Source organism: Equus asinus, chromosome 7, assembly GCF_041296235.1.
Source record: "Equus asinus isolate D_3611 breed Donkey chromosome 7, EquAss-T2T_v2, whole genome shotgun sequence".
NCBI lineage: Eukaryota > Metazoa > Chordata > Mammalia > Perissodactyla > Equidae > Equus > Equus asinus.
In genome coordinates this window covers 36,699,676-36,717,007 of record NC_091796.1, presented here as the reverse complement: position 1 = coordinate 36,717,007, position 17,332 = coordinate 36,699,676, and the positions used below count along the sequence as shown (strand labels likewise).

Genomic DNA, 17,332 nt, shown 5'->3' with positions numbered 1-17,332 from the left:
ACCCCTCACATCAGCAGCCAGGGACAAGCTCACAGACTCTGGGAGCCCTTCTGATGGAGAGACAAGGTGTGTGAGCCTCCGGGAGATCAGGGGTGGGGCAGCTGTGGCCAGTTGCAAACTGCCCTCCTCTACCAGCTCTGCTTCCTTGTCCATTCCCCTTCCAGATGACCACTGTCACGGAGTGGTCAGAAGCAGCAAGGAGCTCCGGCCATCTGAGAAATAGGGTGCACCAGCCAGATCAGGGCAAAGGGGGTGTGAAACGGAGCACGGGAGAGCAGAGTGGGGGGCGGCCTCCATCCTGCAGGAACTGGGGGTCCCCGGGGGGTGCTGAGCAGGCAGGGCACTGAACATTGCATGAGAGTGGTCTTCTGGAAGGAGAACTGAGGAGGAAGCAGGCAGATTGAGGACGGTTGTGAGGAACTGGCCCATGTTCTTGGCTCATTCTCTGGCTCTTATTCAGCGCCCCGGGGGGAGTGCCAGCTCAGGCGGGGGGCTGGGGCAGAGGCTGGGTGGAGTGTGGGCAGCGCCTGAGGCCCCCCAGACCGTGAGGCTATGAGGAAGGGCAGGGCGTCCTCTGCGCCCAGCTGCCCTGGGCCCCCTGCAGATGCCCCTGAGCCTGCTGGCTCTCTCTGTCGTGGGGAGAGATTAACATTTGAAATCCGTGCAGAGGGCTCCTTCCTCCGCTCCCCACCCCTCGCTCCCCCCCCAAAAAAGGAAAACACTCGTTGAAATTGAAAAATGGTGCTCAGTGAAGGGTTTAAAGACATTTTGAATTTAAAATATATTTTAAAGGTCATTTTCAGCAGTAATTATGTTATAATGGTGGGGCTCTTAGCCAAAGCAGAGTCCCACAGTAACATGAGACCAAAATGGAGAGTGGTAAGGGCCTCGGTCTCCTGGAGCCCTCAGAACGGGGTCGGGGGGGTTAGTAGGGGACCCACACATCCTCCCTATAGAGCCCATGTCAGGGTCACCACTGGGTCCCCGGGAACAGGGAACTAAACAGTCAAATTTGGCCCTGGTACAGAAGGGTCCTCCAAGAGGCCCCCCAGAGTACCACTTCCAGGCTTTGGGTCTTCAAAGGACTCTCCAGTGCGGCAGAGACTGGTGGGTCTGGCCTCCAGCCTGGTGGGACATCCTACCTTCCTACCCCTCACCCTACCCTCCGGCAGGCACATCCTTTCCTTCTGCTTCCAGATGCTCCCTCTGGGGCTCTCCTGGTGGTGGGCTCCTCCACCCATCCTGGGGGGCCACCTCCCTGGGGGGAGGCGCATTAAAGGAGGCCCCCTGGTCCACAGCCCCGCTGTGAGGGGAGCGCCGGCAGCCTGCCAGGCCTGTCCCCACAGCTTCCTGAGTGGGGGCTGAGCTTGCAAGGAGCCTGCATCTCTGCACTTCTTGACCGTGACTGTGGTTGACGTTTTTTGGAACAGATTGAGGACATGACTACACGGGCTACTTATTTAAACCTCAACGTTTTCTAGCCTATATCCCCAACGAATAAACCCACCCACCTCTTGGCCCACTTTTCTCCCTCTCAGCGAGTGCACCCATTCTTTGCAGGAAGCCTCACCCACACAGACAGGCAAGCTTGTTGAAGCAACGCACAGTTATGAGCACCTGCTGTTAATCAAACCCGGGATGTTCTAGAAGGGCTGGCGAGGCCCCAGGGGGTTCCATGAGAAAGCAGGCTGGCAGGCTTTGGGGAGAAAAGACAGGCGACAGAGGGCATGGGGGCAGGGGTGTGTCTGGGCATGTAGAAAGCGCCCAAAGGGCCAGATCAGGGGTAATGGAGGTAACCCCGGAGGGCTGCAGGAAGGTGGTGTGTGGAGCATGAGCGCAAACGAACAAAAGGACGAGGAACCAGGTGCAGCGAATAAAGAAATAAACTGCGGCCTCGGCCTCTCCCAACCTTCCAGCACTATCAGCTCAACTGGGGAGAGGTGGGTTCGCTCCCGAGGCTTCTGTCGGGTCTCCAAAGGCGGCAGAGCCTCTGCGATGGGGTGGTAGGGGGTGCAGAACCAGAGCCTGGGGACAGTGTTCCCTGCGCACGGCCCCGCCTTCAGCCGCTCCGTCCCTGTGGGCTTCCTTTGGGGGAGTCTGGGAGAGAAGCAATCAAGCTGGCCGTGGTCCCCTCTTCCCCGCGGCCCTGAGACGGACGGCGAGGGGCGCGCGCGTGGATCACCCAGAAGGGTAGACTCGGTCCGGCTGCGCGGTGGGGGACAAGCGGCGGCGGCGCGCCGGTGGGGGCTGGTGGTCCCCGGGTTCCGAGGTGCAAGCTAGCGGGGCGAGGATGGGGCCTTGGGGGGTTGTCGCCTGGGACCGGAGCCCTGGAGGCGGCGGTAGGATGGAGGGAGGCAGGAGGAGGAGAAGAGGCGAAATATAAAAATATCTGGGAGAAGCGCAGCGCCGGGATACAGTGTTATTAAACTAAAGCATCTTATAAAACTCAAGCCATTAATAACAGGCTGCCGCCACGTCGGGGTAATTTATTCAAATTGCGGGTCCGGGATGGAGGAGCAGATGTTTCAGAGCTGCTGGTGTCACGGAATGAGTTCCAAGGGAGGAGGGGGCAGCGCCGCATTCCTAGGGGGGCGGGGAGGGGCCCTTCGCCGGCTTAGCGAGAGTCCCCTTGTTCCACCAGGAGGCGGAGGCCTCACTGCAGGCTGCCGGAAGCGGGGAGGAGGGGTCTGTGGCGGAGGACAGCTAATTTAGTTCAACAAGTGCCAGGATGGAAAACCAGAGGGTGAGACAGGCAGGCAGGTCCCCCTACCTGGAATGTCGCTGCTCCCATCCTATCCAATTGAAATGCTACCTGACGCTCAAAGTCATCCATGCTTTTTTCACACCCACAGTGCGGTGCTGGGAATCAGAGGGGCCTGGCGTCCTTCCCAGATGCACCCACCACCCATCTGCATCACCATCCCGAGCAAGTTAACCTCTGGGCCTCAGTTGCTTCATCTCTACAAGGGAGCAGTAATACCCAAGTCATGGAGTAGGGAGAGGAAGAAACAGCGCCCTGCGGAAGGACTGGTCCATGCAGGGGGCAGTTACTGTCGCTTGGTTTCCGGTCCTGCAGCTTATGGCTCTCACTTGTGGTGACTTAGTGCTTTGATCTGAGTTCTCTTCATGGCCTCCTTGGTTTCACCCCAGTCCTAGCTAGACTGTAAACCTCCTGTACCCAAGAATCATGTTGGTGTGCCCATCTGTACAGGGCGAGGAGGGCACAGGAGTCCTAGTAAGGGGTCAGCGTCTCCGAGTCGGGCCACAGTTTCCAGGACAGAGATCAGGAAAGTCAGATGACCCCTGGGCTCCTGCCAAGACCTGGGGAAGTAGAAAGCCCTCCTGTCTGATTTTGCCTTTTTGCCAAACATCTCCCCTGTGAAGTCGTGTCTGACTCTAATTCACTCCCCTCCTGGGAGTGTCTAATGCTCGGGGTCGGGGGGACGCTGCTCAGCTGGTGTCTTCATGCTGAGTCTGAACCCCCACTGGGGCAGGGAAGACAGAAGGGCCCAGCAAATTCTGGGTGCCCTGACTCACTATCTAAAATGGATGGAAAGAAGTTTTCTTCTCCTTTCTCTGTTTTGCAGATCTGGATGCCTGCTTATTCAGTGGACTTAAAGGGGGGCTCGGCCCAATCAGGGGATGCTCTGTAACAGTGCCCCTCGGGTGTCCAGCGTTATGCTTGAGTTCCAGGCCCATGGCTGACAAGGCCTTCGGTGGCCCCTGATGACATGTTGCAGTCAGCAGCGGGCAGATACAAGGATGACACTCTGGAAATGTCCCAATTGGAGGCAGACACGTCTCTTCCCACAGGCCCCGCCCCGATGGTACCACCACAACGTGATGAGAGGAGAACGAGGAGGCCCTTCTGTCCCCCACACAGCCCTGACCTGAAATGACACCACTGGAGTGATATTCTGCTAGAGAAAGATTGCTTGAGCAAATTCCACTCTTGGCAGGACAGCATCGGTGCATTTATCAGAGGCGAGGGCCCAAGGTCTGGGCAGAGGGGCCACCCTTGCCATCTCTGTGGTCTGGCCTGGGGACCACCCTGGACTTGAGAGTAGGGGGGGACTGGCTGTCAGAAGCCTGGGGCAAGACTATGGGGGCCACCACTACCCCCTCCCCAGGAGAGGTGAGGGGAAGTGGGAGCGCCGTGATGGGAGAAGAGGACTTGTTTCCCGCTTCCCACCCTGGACCTCCCCCTACGTGCTCACTGCCCACCTGGCTGGGAGGTCAGTGGCGGCTGCCCACCCCATGCCTCTGCTTCTGGCAAATTGGACCTGTGTGTAGCTCAAGGTTCATTTCGAATGAAGGAGAAAGCGCAGCCCCACACTTGCGGGGCAATCAGCGCGCTCCGTGATGAATGGAGCCTGTGTCACTCAGTGAAAATGAATATTTCTTTGCGATAATGGCCAGATGGTAGCAACTCTCCGATCCAAATTAAAACATGCATGATAAATGCCAGGAAAACAGAGGAAGACAAAACCCCAACCTGGAGTGAATTCTCTCTATAAATCTTCTCCCTGCGCCCCCCCTCCCCCACCACCACAGCGGCCCAGCTAATAGCCATTAAATTATTAAGATGCACTGCAAGGAGAGTGCCAATGTCAGTGGCACCTGTTCCCCTGCCCACCTCTGCCCCCTGCCTGTGGGTCTGACTTTGGAGGGGCTGGGGGAGTGGGGAGAAGAAAGAAGGGGCTGCTTTTAGGTCGGCAGAGAGCTGGGATGGTGGAGAAGGTTCCCACTTAGAGACACAAGTGGGAGACTGGCCTTGTGGTGCTGGCAGTGAGGGAGGCCTGCTGAGGTGCCCAGTCAGGCTCTGTGGAGGGCTGCACATGCCGGCCCCCAAGGAGGGCACCTTCTCTATGGAGAGAGGAGAGACTGACACTCACTGCCTGACTCTGTGGCTCAGACAAAGGGCAGGAAAAGGACTCTGAGCCCGGAAGCCCAGTGAGGAGCAGCTGGAGAAAGCATTTCGGCAGGGCTCTGGCCACATGGAGCTGGGCAACTGGGAAGGGTGAGAGACGACTGTTTGAGGGCAGGTGGGTGCCTGAAAGTGGGTGTGTGCTTGGAGGTCTGAAGGCAGCAGGAATTGGGCAGGGCAGTGGTGGCTTTGGGGTTTGTATTTCATGGTGACAAAAGGGCTCTTGAACTTACGGTTTAATTCCCATGCCCCCTACCCATCCCCTCACAGCTGGAGGCTGCATCTGGCTCTCCTTGGTCTCCATGACAGCCTGTCCAGTCCTCTCTGTGGGTGGCCGGCCTTCCCAAGTCCAGCTTCCATCAATCAACAACCACCTGCATAGTCTCCAGGATGTCTTGTCATCGTCCGGAAAACCCTCTACTCTTTAGCTGGGCATTCCTTGGAACCCTCTCCTTGGGCCCACTAGTTTTCTCATTTTCCCTGGGTAGGCTCTATGCCATGGAGCCTGCCTTCCCTGTCTCATCAGCTTCTCAGCCTCAATCTCCTCCTCCTCCTGGGAGCCTCTTCCAGAAAGCCTTCCTTGACTGCTCGGGCATGCACGGCTCTCCCCTCCTGCACAGCTCTCCCCTCTGTGGGCAGTGGTTTGCGCTGTCTCCGCTGCTCATCTGGTGCTCCTGAGGCTGTAAACTGATCTCTCCATCAGACTGTGAGCTTTTCTAGGGCCTGGAACTCAGCAAAGACTTGAAGACATCTTCCTGGACCCCCATGCATCTGTCTTTCATGGTCTGTCAGCTCTCTAGGAACAGACACTATCTCTCTGAAGTTTTGAGTCACTCGCAATTGACCATTTATGTCTGAGCCTTAAAAGTCACCTGGGCCAGTTACCCAGTGTTGGGATGTGGAGTGCATGATGTCGGCATCATGGGTTTGTCCCTGATATGGTCAAAAAGAAAACCCATGCTGCCTGGTCCCTACTGACCTCCAGCCTCCGCAGAGCTTCTCTCCGCGCCAGGCCCAGACAGACAGGCCCTGAGTGCCAAGTTTGGCTCTCCTCTGCTGGGCAGACATGGCGTTTCTCCACCTGCTCCTCCCAGCTGACCCTTCACGCTCAGACGGGCCACAGACAGGCTCATCCCGCTGCTGACCAGGCTCGCACCCAGGCAAGTCCCTCTTCAGACCTGCTCCGCGTCCCCCTAGATCTCCCCATTCCCAAAGGGCATGGGTGAGGGGAGTGAGGAGCTGGAGAGCCCATCCTGAAGGCTGTGGTCCAGCCTCCTCCTCTGTCAGGTGGCATCGATGCTGGGAGAGCTTCCTCTGGGCGTCAGCAGCCCAGCACAGACCGAGAGAAGGCAGCGGGGTGTGGAGGCCTTCGCAGAAGGGCTGAGGCATGAAAGGGGACGCCTGGCTGTGTGGTCTTGGGCGGGTCAGCTCTCCTTTCCAAGGCCTGGTCTCCCCATCCATGAAATGGGGTGCTGCGCAGCCAATCTTGCAGGGCTGTTGCAGGGCTCGAGGCTCTCTGAGTGGAGGCTCTGGATGACTTAAGGGGAGGATCAAGGCCCTACGGCTCTATTCGTCTTCCTTTCAGAGCCCTAGCTTGCTGTTGGCAGCAGCTGCTGCGGGCACTGCCTGGTTCCCTGCGTTGCCTGGCTGGGGGGGAGGGAAGGAGTGCCTCTCTAACAGCAGGCGGGGCATGACTGATCAGGAAGACGGGGCAGCAGCATCGAACAGAGAAACGAGACTCTGGGCTGGGCCTAGTGAACTTGGACTGAAGAGTGATAAGAGACACACTCAGACACTGTGTACACGAGCACAGGTGCGCGTGCCCTGGATTCCAGGAGCAGCGAGACCCACAATGCACCAAATCTGAGTCTTCCAGAAAGTGGACCCTTGTTTCCAGCCAAACCAATTCTTCAACATTCTTTAAAAACAGATCTAAGATGCCACATATTTGCCTTGCTTGTCTCTGTCTTTATGTCTTTGCCTGTGACAGCCCAGATGCTACCTCTTGATAAACCCATCATCCCAATAACCACCTCCTCCAGGAAGCCTTCCTTGTCACGCCTCATTCTGGTCATTCGCAAGCTCCAAACAGCGCTGGCCCTAGGCAGTATGATTTTTATTTGCACTTTGTGGATCAGACCTCATCAGAAGTCCTGGCCCATGTCCCCTCTTCTCATTTCCCAGGGACTGGACTCTGAGAATAAAATAGTAGCAGCAGCTGTCATCAGGGAAGACCCCACAATCCACCCACTGCCTTCCACCTAGGGCAGCTCCAAGGGGCATCATCATCCCCTGTGGAACAGGAGGGGCAGGGCCTCACTGTGGGAAGGGCAGGAAATTTGGAGGCAGAGCCCTGGCTGTGATGCCTGCTCTGGCTCCCTCCCCACCTGGCTGAGCATCCCTAGATGTTTTCAAAGCACTACTTATATCATGTCACTCCTTGCCCCAGAGCCTTAGGAGGCTTCCCTTTGCCTAAACGCATCCATTTAAAGCACCTCCTGGAAATCAGCTCCCATATCCTGCCCTCCCCCCAGAGCAGACCCCTCCTTCTGGCCTCTTTGGCTCAGGTTATCCTCCCACCTGGGAAGCTCTGTCCTTCCTCGCTCAAATCCTCTCCCCTCTGAAGGCTAGGTGGGTGTTACCTGTTCTTTTTTCTTTTTTAAATGATTTTTTTTTTCCGGTGAGGAAGATTGGCCCTGAGGCTACCATCTGTTGCCAATCTTCCTCTTTTTTTTTTTTCCCTCCCCAAAGCCCCAGTATATAGTTGTATATCCTAGTTGTAAGTCATTCTAGTTCTTCTACGTGGGATGCCGCCACAGCATGGCCTGATGAGTGGTGCATAGGTCTGTGCCCAGGATCTGAACTGGTGAACCCGGGGCTGCCAAAGTGGAGTACATGAAATTAACCCACTGGGCTATGGGGCCAGCCCCCTACCCATTCAGATCTTTTGGTCCATATTGTCTTTCCCTGCCTTCTCCTACCACTTCCCCCTGTACAACCTCAGCACTCCCGTGTTGTCATCAGGCTGTTCCAAGTCAGGTGAGCCAGGGACCAGGAGGGCTCTGGATACGTCTTGCCCACGTCAGGGCTCACTCAGTGCAGTACTGAGGACCACCTGGCCCAGGAAGGACTGCCTGTGACATTCCCTCTCTCATCTTGCCCGTCTCTCAGAGAAGCGGGGAATCTTCCTCCTGCTTGTGCACACAGTGCCCGCAGCAGGATGCCATGGGAGTGGTGATGGGGCGGGAGACAGAGGGCCGTGGTCCCCTCTCAGTCATTCCTATTCCTGTCATCAGCCCCTTCAGCTTGGGCACACACGAGGCAGCTTTTAAATATCATCCTGGAGCCCATTTGCAATGATTAATCTCCCATTTCCCCTGAAACACTCCTTTGCTAAATTACCCAGGGCCAGAGGGAATTTGGTGAGGAGCCGCCAGTCTCAACTTAACTTGCCGAACGGATTAAAAAAAAAAACCCTCAGAAACAAAGTGCTGATCAATCAACACCCCTTTGCCCAGCCGAAAACCTAAAGTCCATTTAAACTCAGCAGGTTTGCAGTTAATTATAATTTTGCACCTATGGCAGGACTTACCGAGGTATTTATAATGCGTCTGCCCCGCTGGAGCCGCCACGGGGCCCTCCCTGGGGACCCTTTCCACCAGTCGCCTCCTGCCCCAACCACAAAGACCTATTTCACGCAGCTGCTGTTTGGGTTCACTTGTGTAAACTAGAGGAGCTTCCCCGATTTTAAAAATTTCTTTTTAAAAGGGAGAGAAAGGACGCCAAGATTCTTTTATGTTTGAAGTCAGAAGGAACAGGGATTATGGAGAATCAACCACGGTGCAAGGGGAACATCGCAGCCCCAAGGCCTGGAGAGGCCCCAGGAGCACGTGTCCACCCTCCCGCCATGAGCCTGCCTCTTACCCAGCCCCTCCCGCTTTTAGAAAGACGATCAAGAAGAAAAGCAGCTCCACAGCCTCTCTCAGCCTCCTCCTTAGAGCTCAGACACCCTGCTTTGTCAGCCTGTCCTGTCCTGTTCCCACTGGAATTTCTCGAGCTGTAGATTCTAATGTTTTCCCTTAACACCAGCCCCAAAGCCAGTGTCCCGGCAGATCTTTCCTGTACTTGAATCCCTCATTTATTGTGGACTGATGTTTAAGAAAAGGCATTACAGTGTTCAGCTTGGGAAGTTTGTGTCAGACACAAGACAGCGGGGCGGATGGGGCAGGGAGCAGCCTGGGGCAGGGGCTGCTGCAGGCCCTGCCAGACCCTGTTCAGGTGATCTGCCTTTGGGAAGGGCTGAAGGATTAGACACCTCATCCCCAGGCCAAGTGACCCATCTAGGATTTGGCTTCTTTGATGGGCAGGAAGTTCTACCACATATCTGACCACAATCCCTCCTACTTTTGTTTAAGAATTTCCAACTGTTAGGTTCTCTAGATCATGACTGGGGTGGGGCTAGCTCTGCTCATTCTGGGGTCTCTCAGGGTACAAATCAAGAGCCCCAAATATAGATCAGGATGTACTAGACCCAGGGGGAGGTGCCTAATGCCCTAAAGGGGAGAGACTGAAGTGGAGGTGGAGAGGCTCGTGCTGTGGGATTTGACTTCCAGACACGTGGCTTGGGGCTGCACAAATGAGGCTGTTTTGGGGGCTGAGTCTCTGCCCACTCCCAGCCTCACGTCTCAGGGAGCCTCACCCAAGAGTTCCCGCAGGGAGTTCACACGTGTCCTTCATGCCTTTCTCACACCTCCCCGCTCCCCCTGCACTGCACCCTGGTCGGGGCTCTCTGGAATTAATACGGTTTTTTAAAACCTGGTTTCCTTACTGTCTTGGCATAATTTCAGATCAGTCTTCAATGTGCTGCGGCCCCTGGTCCTTTAGCTTTAGGTTTCTGTGTACCCCTCCCTCCTGGGCTGAGGGCTTCCTAGCAGAACCCGGAGGGGTTTCTCTTCACCCAGAAGCTTTTGCCAACTGAGTCATTTGTTGCCTCCTAAGACTGGGAAATTGAAACTTCTGTACATCGAATTTTCATTAAGCGGGACCAGCTTGCATGTCCATTTCATCTAAATGCTCCCTAACTGCATACCTAGAGTTATGGGGCTAAACAGCTAGAAAAGTCTGGAAGTGAGAGACCTGCATCGGGGGGTCAGCGGTGTGGCCCTGGGTCTCCGGAGGTCCCTGGACCTCTCAGCAGCCGGGAACTGCCCCCGCCCGGGTCTGCACCCCTCAGTTGGTCGCCAATGGCTCCCAAAAGGCCTCCCTGACAGCCCGTTGTCTGTGTCTGTTTAGAAATAAAAATATGCTCGGAGGAGAAATGAGGAACTTAATAGGATTTAAAAAGCCGCAGGAAGCGATGGGGCTACAGATGGTGGAGGGGCCGGGAGGACGGAATCAGCCACGGATTTATGGTGGGGAACGTGGCCTCGGGGAGGGCCTCGGAGCCGCGCTCACATGCGATGTGTCCAACCTCATTAGCTGGCCCAGCGGGGCTCCGCTGCCACACGAGTGCAGCCACCGTGAGCGGGGACAGACGCCCCGAAGATGCTGTTAAATGAACAGGGGCAGCGGAGAAAGGCTGCAGGAAGGCTGCTTGGTGAAATGACTGGGCGCCCACCTGCCTCAGGGATGAGGGGAAACGGGATGACTCACAGGCTGTCGCCCCTGCCCCGGGCCTCCCGTGCCTGCCTCGCCCTGCTCGGATCCCGCTAGAGACCGGGTCCAGCCAGAGACCGGCTGAGAAAGCAGGGTGAGCCAGAGCTGGGGCGGGGAAGCCGATGTGAGCTCCCTGGTCTGGAAATGGAGGGAAGGGAGGAAGTGGAACCTGCTGTGGGATCCTCCCGCCCCAGGCAATTCTCAAGGACTTGGAGAGGACATAAAAAGAGGTTCCTTCACCCTCTGGAAGCTTCCCTAGGGGGTCTCTTTCATGGCTGGAGCTCAGGGCCACGCCCTTCTAGGATCATCGGCCTCGGCCAGGCTCTCCCTGCTCAGGTTCAGTCTCAGCGGCCCCCTGCCTCCTTCCCTGGGCCTGACGAAGGCCTCCTGAGGCAAACACGCTCAGATAGGCCAGGGAGGGGACCTGGGAACCCCTTATCAGTCCCCGTCTCGGGCTGTGACTGCTCCCCCAGCTCAGGCCTCACGTGTCCCAGCCAAAGGCCTGTGTGGGCTGGAGTGTGTCTATGTATGTGTGGGGTTCCAGTCCCAGGTGCTGTGGCCCAGGAGGGGGCCTTGGTTCCAAACCTTGGAAGACTCACGTTCCCTCTAGACGGGCTTCCCAGGGTCACACCTGCCCCCTTCTGAGGGGGGGGGGCAGCCCCTTGGCCATCCCGAACCCCTCCTTCCCAGGATTCCCTCCCAAGCCGTCTTGGTTTCTACCTTCTCCAAATTGTCAACCAGCCATCTTGCTGTTTCTCCTGTCATTTCATGTTGATGTGACCCCTGTCTGTGCCCCACCCCCAGCCACTATGTCCCTGTGGGGATATTTCTTTTCCACCTCACTGGGAGCGTGTGTGAAACTGGGTGTGTCTGTGGGTGCCTCCGTCAGTGTAGGCATGTTGGTGCGATGGTGTGAAAGGTGTGGGACTGACTGCTTTCCTCCAAACACGGCGTGCATGAGGCCCACATTAGCTCAGTACATGGTCACTGGGAAGGGGTGGGAGTGGTTTCTGGTGATGGGCGGGGGGCTTTCTAGGGGTCCCTGGAGACAGCACACAGCTGCTGGTATGTGCGTGGGAGAGGTGGCGCTGGGGGTGGGGTCAGGCCAATGTCTGCTCTACCTGGCCCAGGTCTCAGCCACTCCTTCCCTCCTCAAGGGCCCCTCCTCGGCCACTGACCTTCTTGGGCCCTTTGAGGGGTATAGGCACACTCCCCAGCCCAAGCCTCCTCCACTTCCACCCAGGGGCCCCCAGGCAGGTTTGCTGCCCAAGGCCAGGCGCCCAGAGCCTGACTCCCTGAAAGGAGCCCCCACAACTTGGCCGCAGAAGCCCCCCTTCATGGGGGGCCTTGTCCTGTCTTCCGGCCTTAGCACTCACCTGGGCTGAGACCAGGGAGGATGGGGAGGGGGTCGGGGCTGCAGGGCTGTGCACTGTAGGCTGAGAGTGGAACCGAGGCCGAAGGGCCCCTGCAGCTGTGGAGACTCAGTTCAGATGCTGACCGTGAACCACAGGGCATGCCCTAGGGAGTGTCCTTGCCTCCAGACGGCCAGGGCCCTGTGGGAGGTGGGGCCAGTGGGGGCGTTCCCTCCACCCCGTTCCTCTCTGTCCCTTGCCTGCTTCACTCCCCTCCTTAAAGGATTGGCTCGCTTATTTGGGGGTGAATCTAAGTACGACTTGCTCCAGTGAGCTCTGCAGGGTTAACTGCACCCTCCGTGCATGGATGGTTCCTGGGGAGGTTCTTTCTCTTTTGGTTTTCTTTCCCTGCCTAGCTGGTGCCCTGGCTCTTGGGGGTGGTAGCAGGAGAGGTGGTCTCCTCTCTTCCTGCCCAAGGACATTACAGCTGTGATGCCTGGTCCCTCTGCCTGGTCTCCCCACCGGAATCAGTGGCTCCTGCTTCTGATGGAGACAAGCTTAACCCCTCGGCCTTGTGTTCAGGGCCCCATTTTCTTTGTGCCCTGTCTCCTGCCAAGTCTACACTTCCTGGTCCAATTGCCACCTCCTCCAGGAAGCCCTCCCTGCCTACTCCAAGCCACAGTGAGCCCTCTCTTCTCTGACCCACTCTAGCCCGATCTCTCATGTTTCACAGGTAGGTCCCAGAGCTGCTTGTCCGGCCTGGCCCTGCCTCCCTCACCTGGGACCCTGTTCTTCTCCTCTAGGTCACCTTGAGAATGAGCCTTGAGGCATGACAAATGCCTGTGGCACCATCCCACTGCCCCCTGAGTCTGGGAGACTATCCTGGGAATCAGAGAAATGCAGAGCACATAGGTGCTTGTGACTGACAGGCAGGGGTTTGAATTCTGGCTCTCCCACTTTCTAGCTGTGTGACCCTGAACAAATTACCTGGCCTCTCTGTGTCTTGGTTTGTACTTTTAAGTGGGGCCAATAACTTGCACTTTCCAAAGTTATTGCAGGGAGTAAACATATTTGTTTAAAGTCCCAGCCCTCAGTAGTGCTCTGTAAACAGCAGCTTCACTGAGAGTGAGTACTCCTGTGCCCAGGAGAGGGAGCGGAGCCCAGAGATGGGGTGCCTGGGCCTGAGCTCATTCTGGGCAAAGCCAGGACTGGGGCCCTGGACCAGAACAAGAACTGCCGTCTTGTGCTCTTTTGGGGAGCTGAGCACCCAGCCAGTCCTTCTTCCTTACACTCGGCGCATTTCAGATACCTGTGTCTCTATCCCAACCTCTGGAGGGAAGGCTGGAGCCAAACCCCCACCAGAGAAAAGAGAACTCAGCTCCTGTCCGTCCTGACGGGAGGTTCCTGACAGACGGTGGCCTGTCAGTGCCAGCTAGCAGTTCCTGTCAGAGACAGGAGCCCAAAAGGGAAAAGCCGCCCATGTTCCCACAGACCTGCACACATGGCACTCCTCCATCCACGCCTGTCCCCGGACCCCTCCTCTGAGTGTAAGCTGATGTGACCGGCAGATGCTTCTAGAAGCATGAGATTTGGAAGAAGAAGCTGGGACGCTGATGTGACTGCAGTGGGCTATGGCCTCCCTCTGTGGTGGGCGAGGCCAGGGGAAGCCATCCACCTGCCCAATAGCCCAAGGCTCCTGCATGGACATCAAATCCTAGGCAGAAAATCCATCTCTTTGCACTGCTCATGAGCATTCAGGGGAGTGCAGGTAGGGGTCCTGAGGGCACATGTGTCCCATGTCCTCTGGGCCTTTGGGGACTCTGTGTAACCTGGGAACAGTTTCCGGAGCTGGCATGAGGAAAGCCTCGTGGGGCAGACCGCCCCCCCCTCCTCTGGGGCCACTTCCCTTTCCTGCCCCTCCCTTGTCCTCCCAGCAGAGTCCCAAGTCTTCCAAGCTCCTTCCCATCTTCCGGGCCTTTCCCGTCATGTGCCTCCTCCTCCATCCCACTCCCATCCTGGCCTTCATACCCTTCTCCCCTTCCCACTTCTTTCATCTGTTTTAGTGTTCACCTCTCCCCCACCCCCTCCCCGCAAGAAGAAGTATTTAATGGATATTAAATTATTTTAAACTGACTTTCTTTTTTTTTTTAAATAGCTTGGTGATAATGCTGACTCAGGATCATCTCACTGTTTAATATTGAATATGCAATTAATAGAGAGATGTTTAGGTTTGGCTCTCTTTTCCCCCCTTTCGACTGCAGGAAGAATAAAAGAGCTGATTAATCTGGTTTGGGGCAAGTGTCAGCGGCCGGAGATATATAGGAGAAAGGAGATGAGGTTAGCAACTCGGAGTCTGAGAGCTACTGCCTCGGAGGCAGGTGGAGGGAGAAAAGGTTTGCCTTACAGCTCCGCACAGCCTTGCTGCGTAGAGGGTTTCCAGATACCCCCCACAGGTTCTGGGGAAAACTGGCTGGACTTTGAGCTGTCTGCTCCACACCAGAGGGACCCCCTGCTCCCCCTCAGGGGCCTCCCTCCTTGGGGCCTTGTTCATGCCACCCCCACTTCTTCTCCAGGTGTGGACACTCCCCTCCTTCAAGGCCAGCTCAGGTGCTACCTCCTTCGAGGTCTCTGGCTGCCCCCACCGAGGGGCCCCCTTCTCTGGGACTGCAGGTGCCACTTCCTGTCGGAGTTACCTGCCTGTACGCGAGAGTTTTCTCCCCACCAGGGACAGGGCCCTGGGCTGCATCCTGTCCCTGCTACGCTGACAAGGTGTTACAGGTGAGTCACTGCGTGACGGGGTGACCTGGGGCCCAGGTCCTGCTGGGCCTGCCTCCCGGAGTCAGTCTCTAGGACAGGCTCCTGGCTCTGCCACATGCCACCAAGGAGAAGCCCCGAGTGAGACCATGGCAGGACAGCACTCCCCTCACTGTCTGGCAAGGGCGCCTGGCACCGGGTGGACAAGGAGCCTCTGGGTGCAGAGAAGACCAGAGGAACTGACCGCCAGGAAAGGGGCAGGAGCCAGCGAGAGAACAGGTGCGCTTTACCCCTCGACTGACCCATCTTGACTATCGGGGTCCTCAAGATGGGGAGCCCTCAGGGGGCCCCAGGGAGGTGTGTCTGTGCCCTGGGAGGTGGGGCCCGTTCAGGCAGCACCAAGACACCAGCCAGGCCCTGGTGGGTGGGATTCGAGGCCCGGGTGGGCAGGACCACAGGCCATAAAGGCCTTGTGCCTGGGCCAGGTCAGAGCCCTGCGGGGGCTCAGAGGGCAGCGGCCTGAGTTGGAAGGACCACAGGCCCCAGGGGCGGGCAGACCATCTGTGGCCACACTGTAGTTCCCCCAGGACGAGGATCTTGACTCTGAATTTGCAAGTAGTTTTGCCTATTTTACTTTTTACTTTTTGAGGGGAGGGAGAGTGAGGAAGCAATGCCTCAGTGCCTGGCTGAGCCAAGAGGACAGCGACCTGTCCAGGCCCAGGCAAGGAGAGCCAAGGGGCAGAGGGCCGTGGCCTGGGCATGGTGTGGGCATGGGCACCCAGGCCAGAACCCAGGATGGTGGGGGCCTGGCAGAGGAAGCCAGGAGCCTGGCCTGGTGGAGCCTCTGTGTGTAGAAGGGGCGGAGCCCTTATTGATAGAGAAGATGGAGGGGGCCCTCGTTTGTGGGGTGAGGCCATGTCCTCTTGCTCTGTCCCATTCCAGACATCTTCCTGTCTGCCTGTATGTGTCTCCAGGATCTTGGCCTCAGGTCCCACCCCTCACAGGCAGCTCTCCTCTGCTCTCCCCCTCTGGCCTGAACCTTCCCAGGCCAGGGCTGCAACCATTTCCTTCCTCCCAGCCAGGCACCCTTTCAACTGGTCAAGTCCCATCACAGTGGGTGTTCCTTGGTGACACAGAGATGGTTGTATCCTTTGGGGTGTCCTAAAGGGGGCAGAAGAGTACCCTGAGACATGCTACTTGTTTAGTTGCAGAAAGGAAGGAACCCCACCAGCCAGCAGACCCCAATCATCTCTGCCTCCCTGCACTGTCCCCACTCCAGTCATCCAGAGCTCCAAAGTCCTGGCCCAACCCCCGGCCCCAAGGTCCCCAGGCGGGCAGGAGGAGGCGGCAGGGAGTCGCTGCATGGCTGCATCAGGGGAGGAAGGGAGGGAGAGGGGTGGGGAGGAGGGGGACAGAGACAAGTGGGCCCTCACGTGAAGGGGGCTGGCGCAGGCAGCTACTACCTCCTCGGCTCTCGCTGTCCGCGGGCTTCACCTGGATCGGCCGGTTCATCTGCAACAGAGCACAGGGGACAGCGTCAGCGCAGGCCTGGGGGGTGGGGGTGGGGCAGACACAGCCACTCCCAAAGGCAGACAGGTGTTCACAGGTACATAGGTGCACAGACCATACCCTTGGACACATACCCCCATATACACCCCCACACCCAAGCGGCTGCAAAGTGTGCCTCTTCATAAAGTCCCACCCATCTCCCCTCCCGTGCAGTCCCCAGGGCCCCAGGATTTCAGAAGCGTTTCCCTGGATTGGAGACCCTGTGTGTTCCCTTCCAGCTCTGAGCAGCTCTTGCTAATCTGTGATAGCAGAATCTGAGGTCCCCCCCAGCTGCTCTGTGGCCAGCCCTGGTTCACTGGAGAGACAGGGGGCTTTGCTGAAACAGGCTGGTCTCTGGCCTCAGAATGACTCCTGCCCAGGCTGGGGCATGGCAATGAGTTTCACCCCACCCCATGCCATCTCAGACATGGGCTGTGGGTCCCAGGGTGACTGAGGCACAGGGCCACCCAGCTCCTGGTTGGAGCAGAGCTCAGGGTTGGGACCCTGACTGCAGCCAGAGCTGTCCCCTCGGGGTGTGTAGAGTGGGCACAGCTACCATCTCCCACGGTGTCTGGGTGCCAGGAGGACACCTGGGCACCGCCTGACTCCCCAAGTCTCCCGGCCGCCGGTCTCTTTCGGGGACCTGTTTCAATGCCCCATTCAGGCCACTAGGGGTCTCTGAACTCCAAGCATCCCAGCTCCGCAGCAGCCGTCTTTAATCCTCCCTGCTGCCCAGGGCGCCAGGGTAGGCTCTCCAGCCCTGAGGTCCCAAGATGTTTCAAGCAATAAAAATGGTAGGAATCACACAAATGGAATTGTACTTTGTGTCTTTGCCAGTCTTTGCCTGCCACACATCTCTCTTATCCCTTATCCCTTATCGCATTTCTCTCATAAACACAAACCCCAGGCAAATATTAATACCCCTATTTTATAGATGGAGAAGCTGATGCTGGGCCGCCCATGGCAGGATGAGCCTGGGAACCTGGGTCTGCCAGGGCTGTTTCTGGGCTTCCGTCCTGCACCAGGTGACCTTTTGTTGCCAATTCCCCTGGTGTACGGAGGCTGCACTGGCCAATCACAAGCTTCCTCAGGTTTT

General features: G+C 57.3%; 1 protein-coding gene across 50 annotated transcripts in view; it reads right to left on the bottom strand.

The window, feature by feature from the left end:
- Window positions 1–17,332, bottom strand: part of CELF4 (CUGBP Elav-like family member 4) — a 304,371-nt gene that overhangs the window by 55,888 nt on the left and 231,151 nt on the right. For 27 of the 50 annotated variants that reach the window (XR_011504446.1, XR_011504447.1, XR_011504445.1 and 24 more), the window contains exon 3: window positions 16,122–16,200. Coding sequence is in view for 46 of the 50 variants with exons in the window: in XM_070513142.1 (XP_070369243.1) it covers window positions 16,122–16,200 (79 nt within the window). In the remaining 4 variants the exon portion in view is untranslated. The remainder of the gene's footprint in view (window positions 1–16,121; window positions 16,201–17,332) is intronic. The other 23 variants (XR_011504448.1, XM_044774628.2, XM_070513144.1 and 20 more) reach the window with 1 other exon arrangement.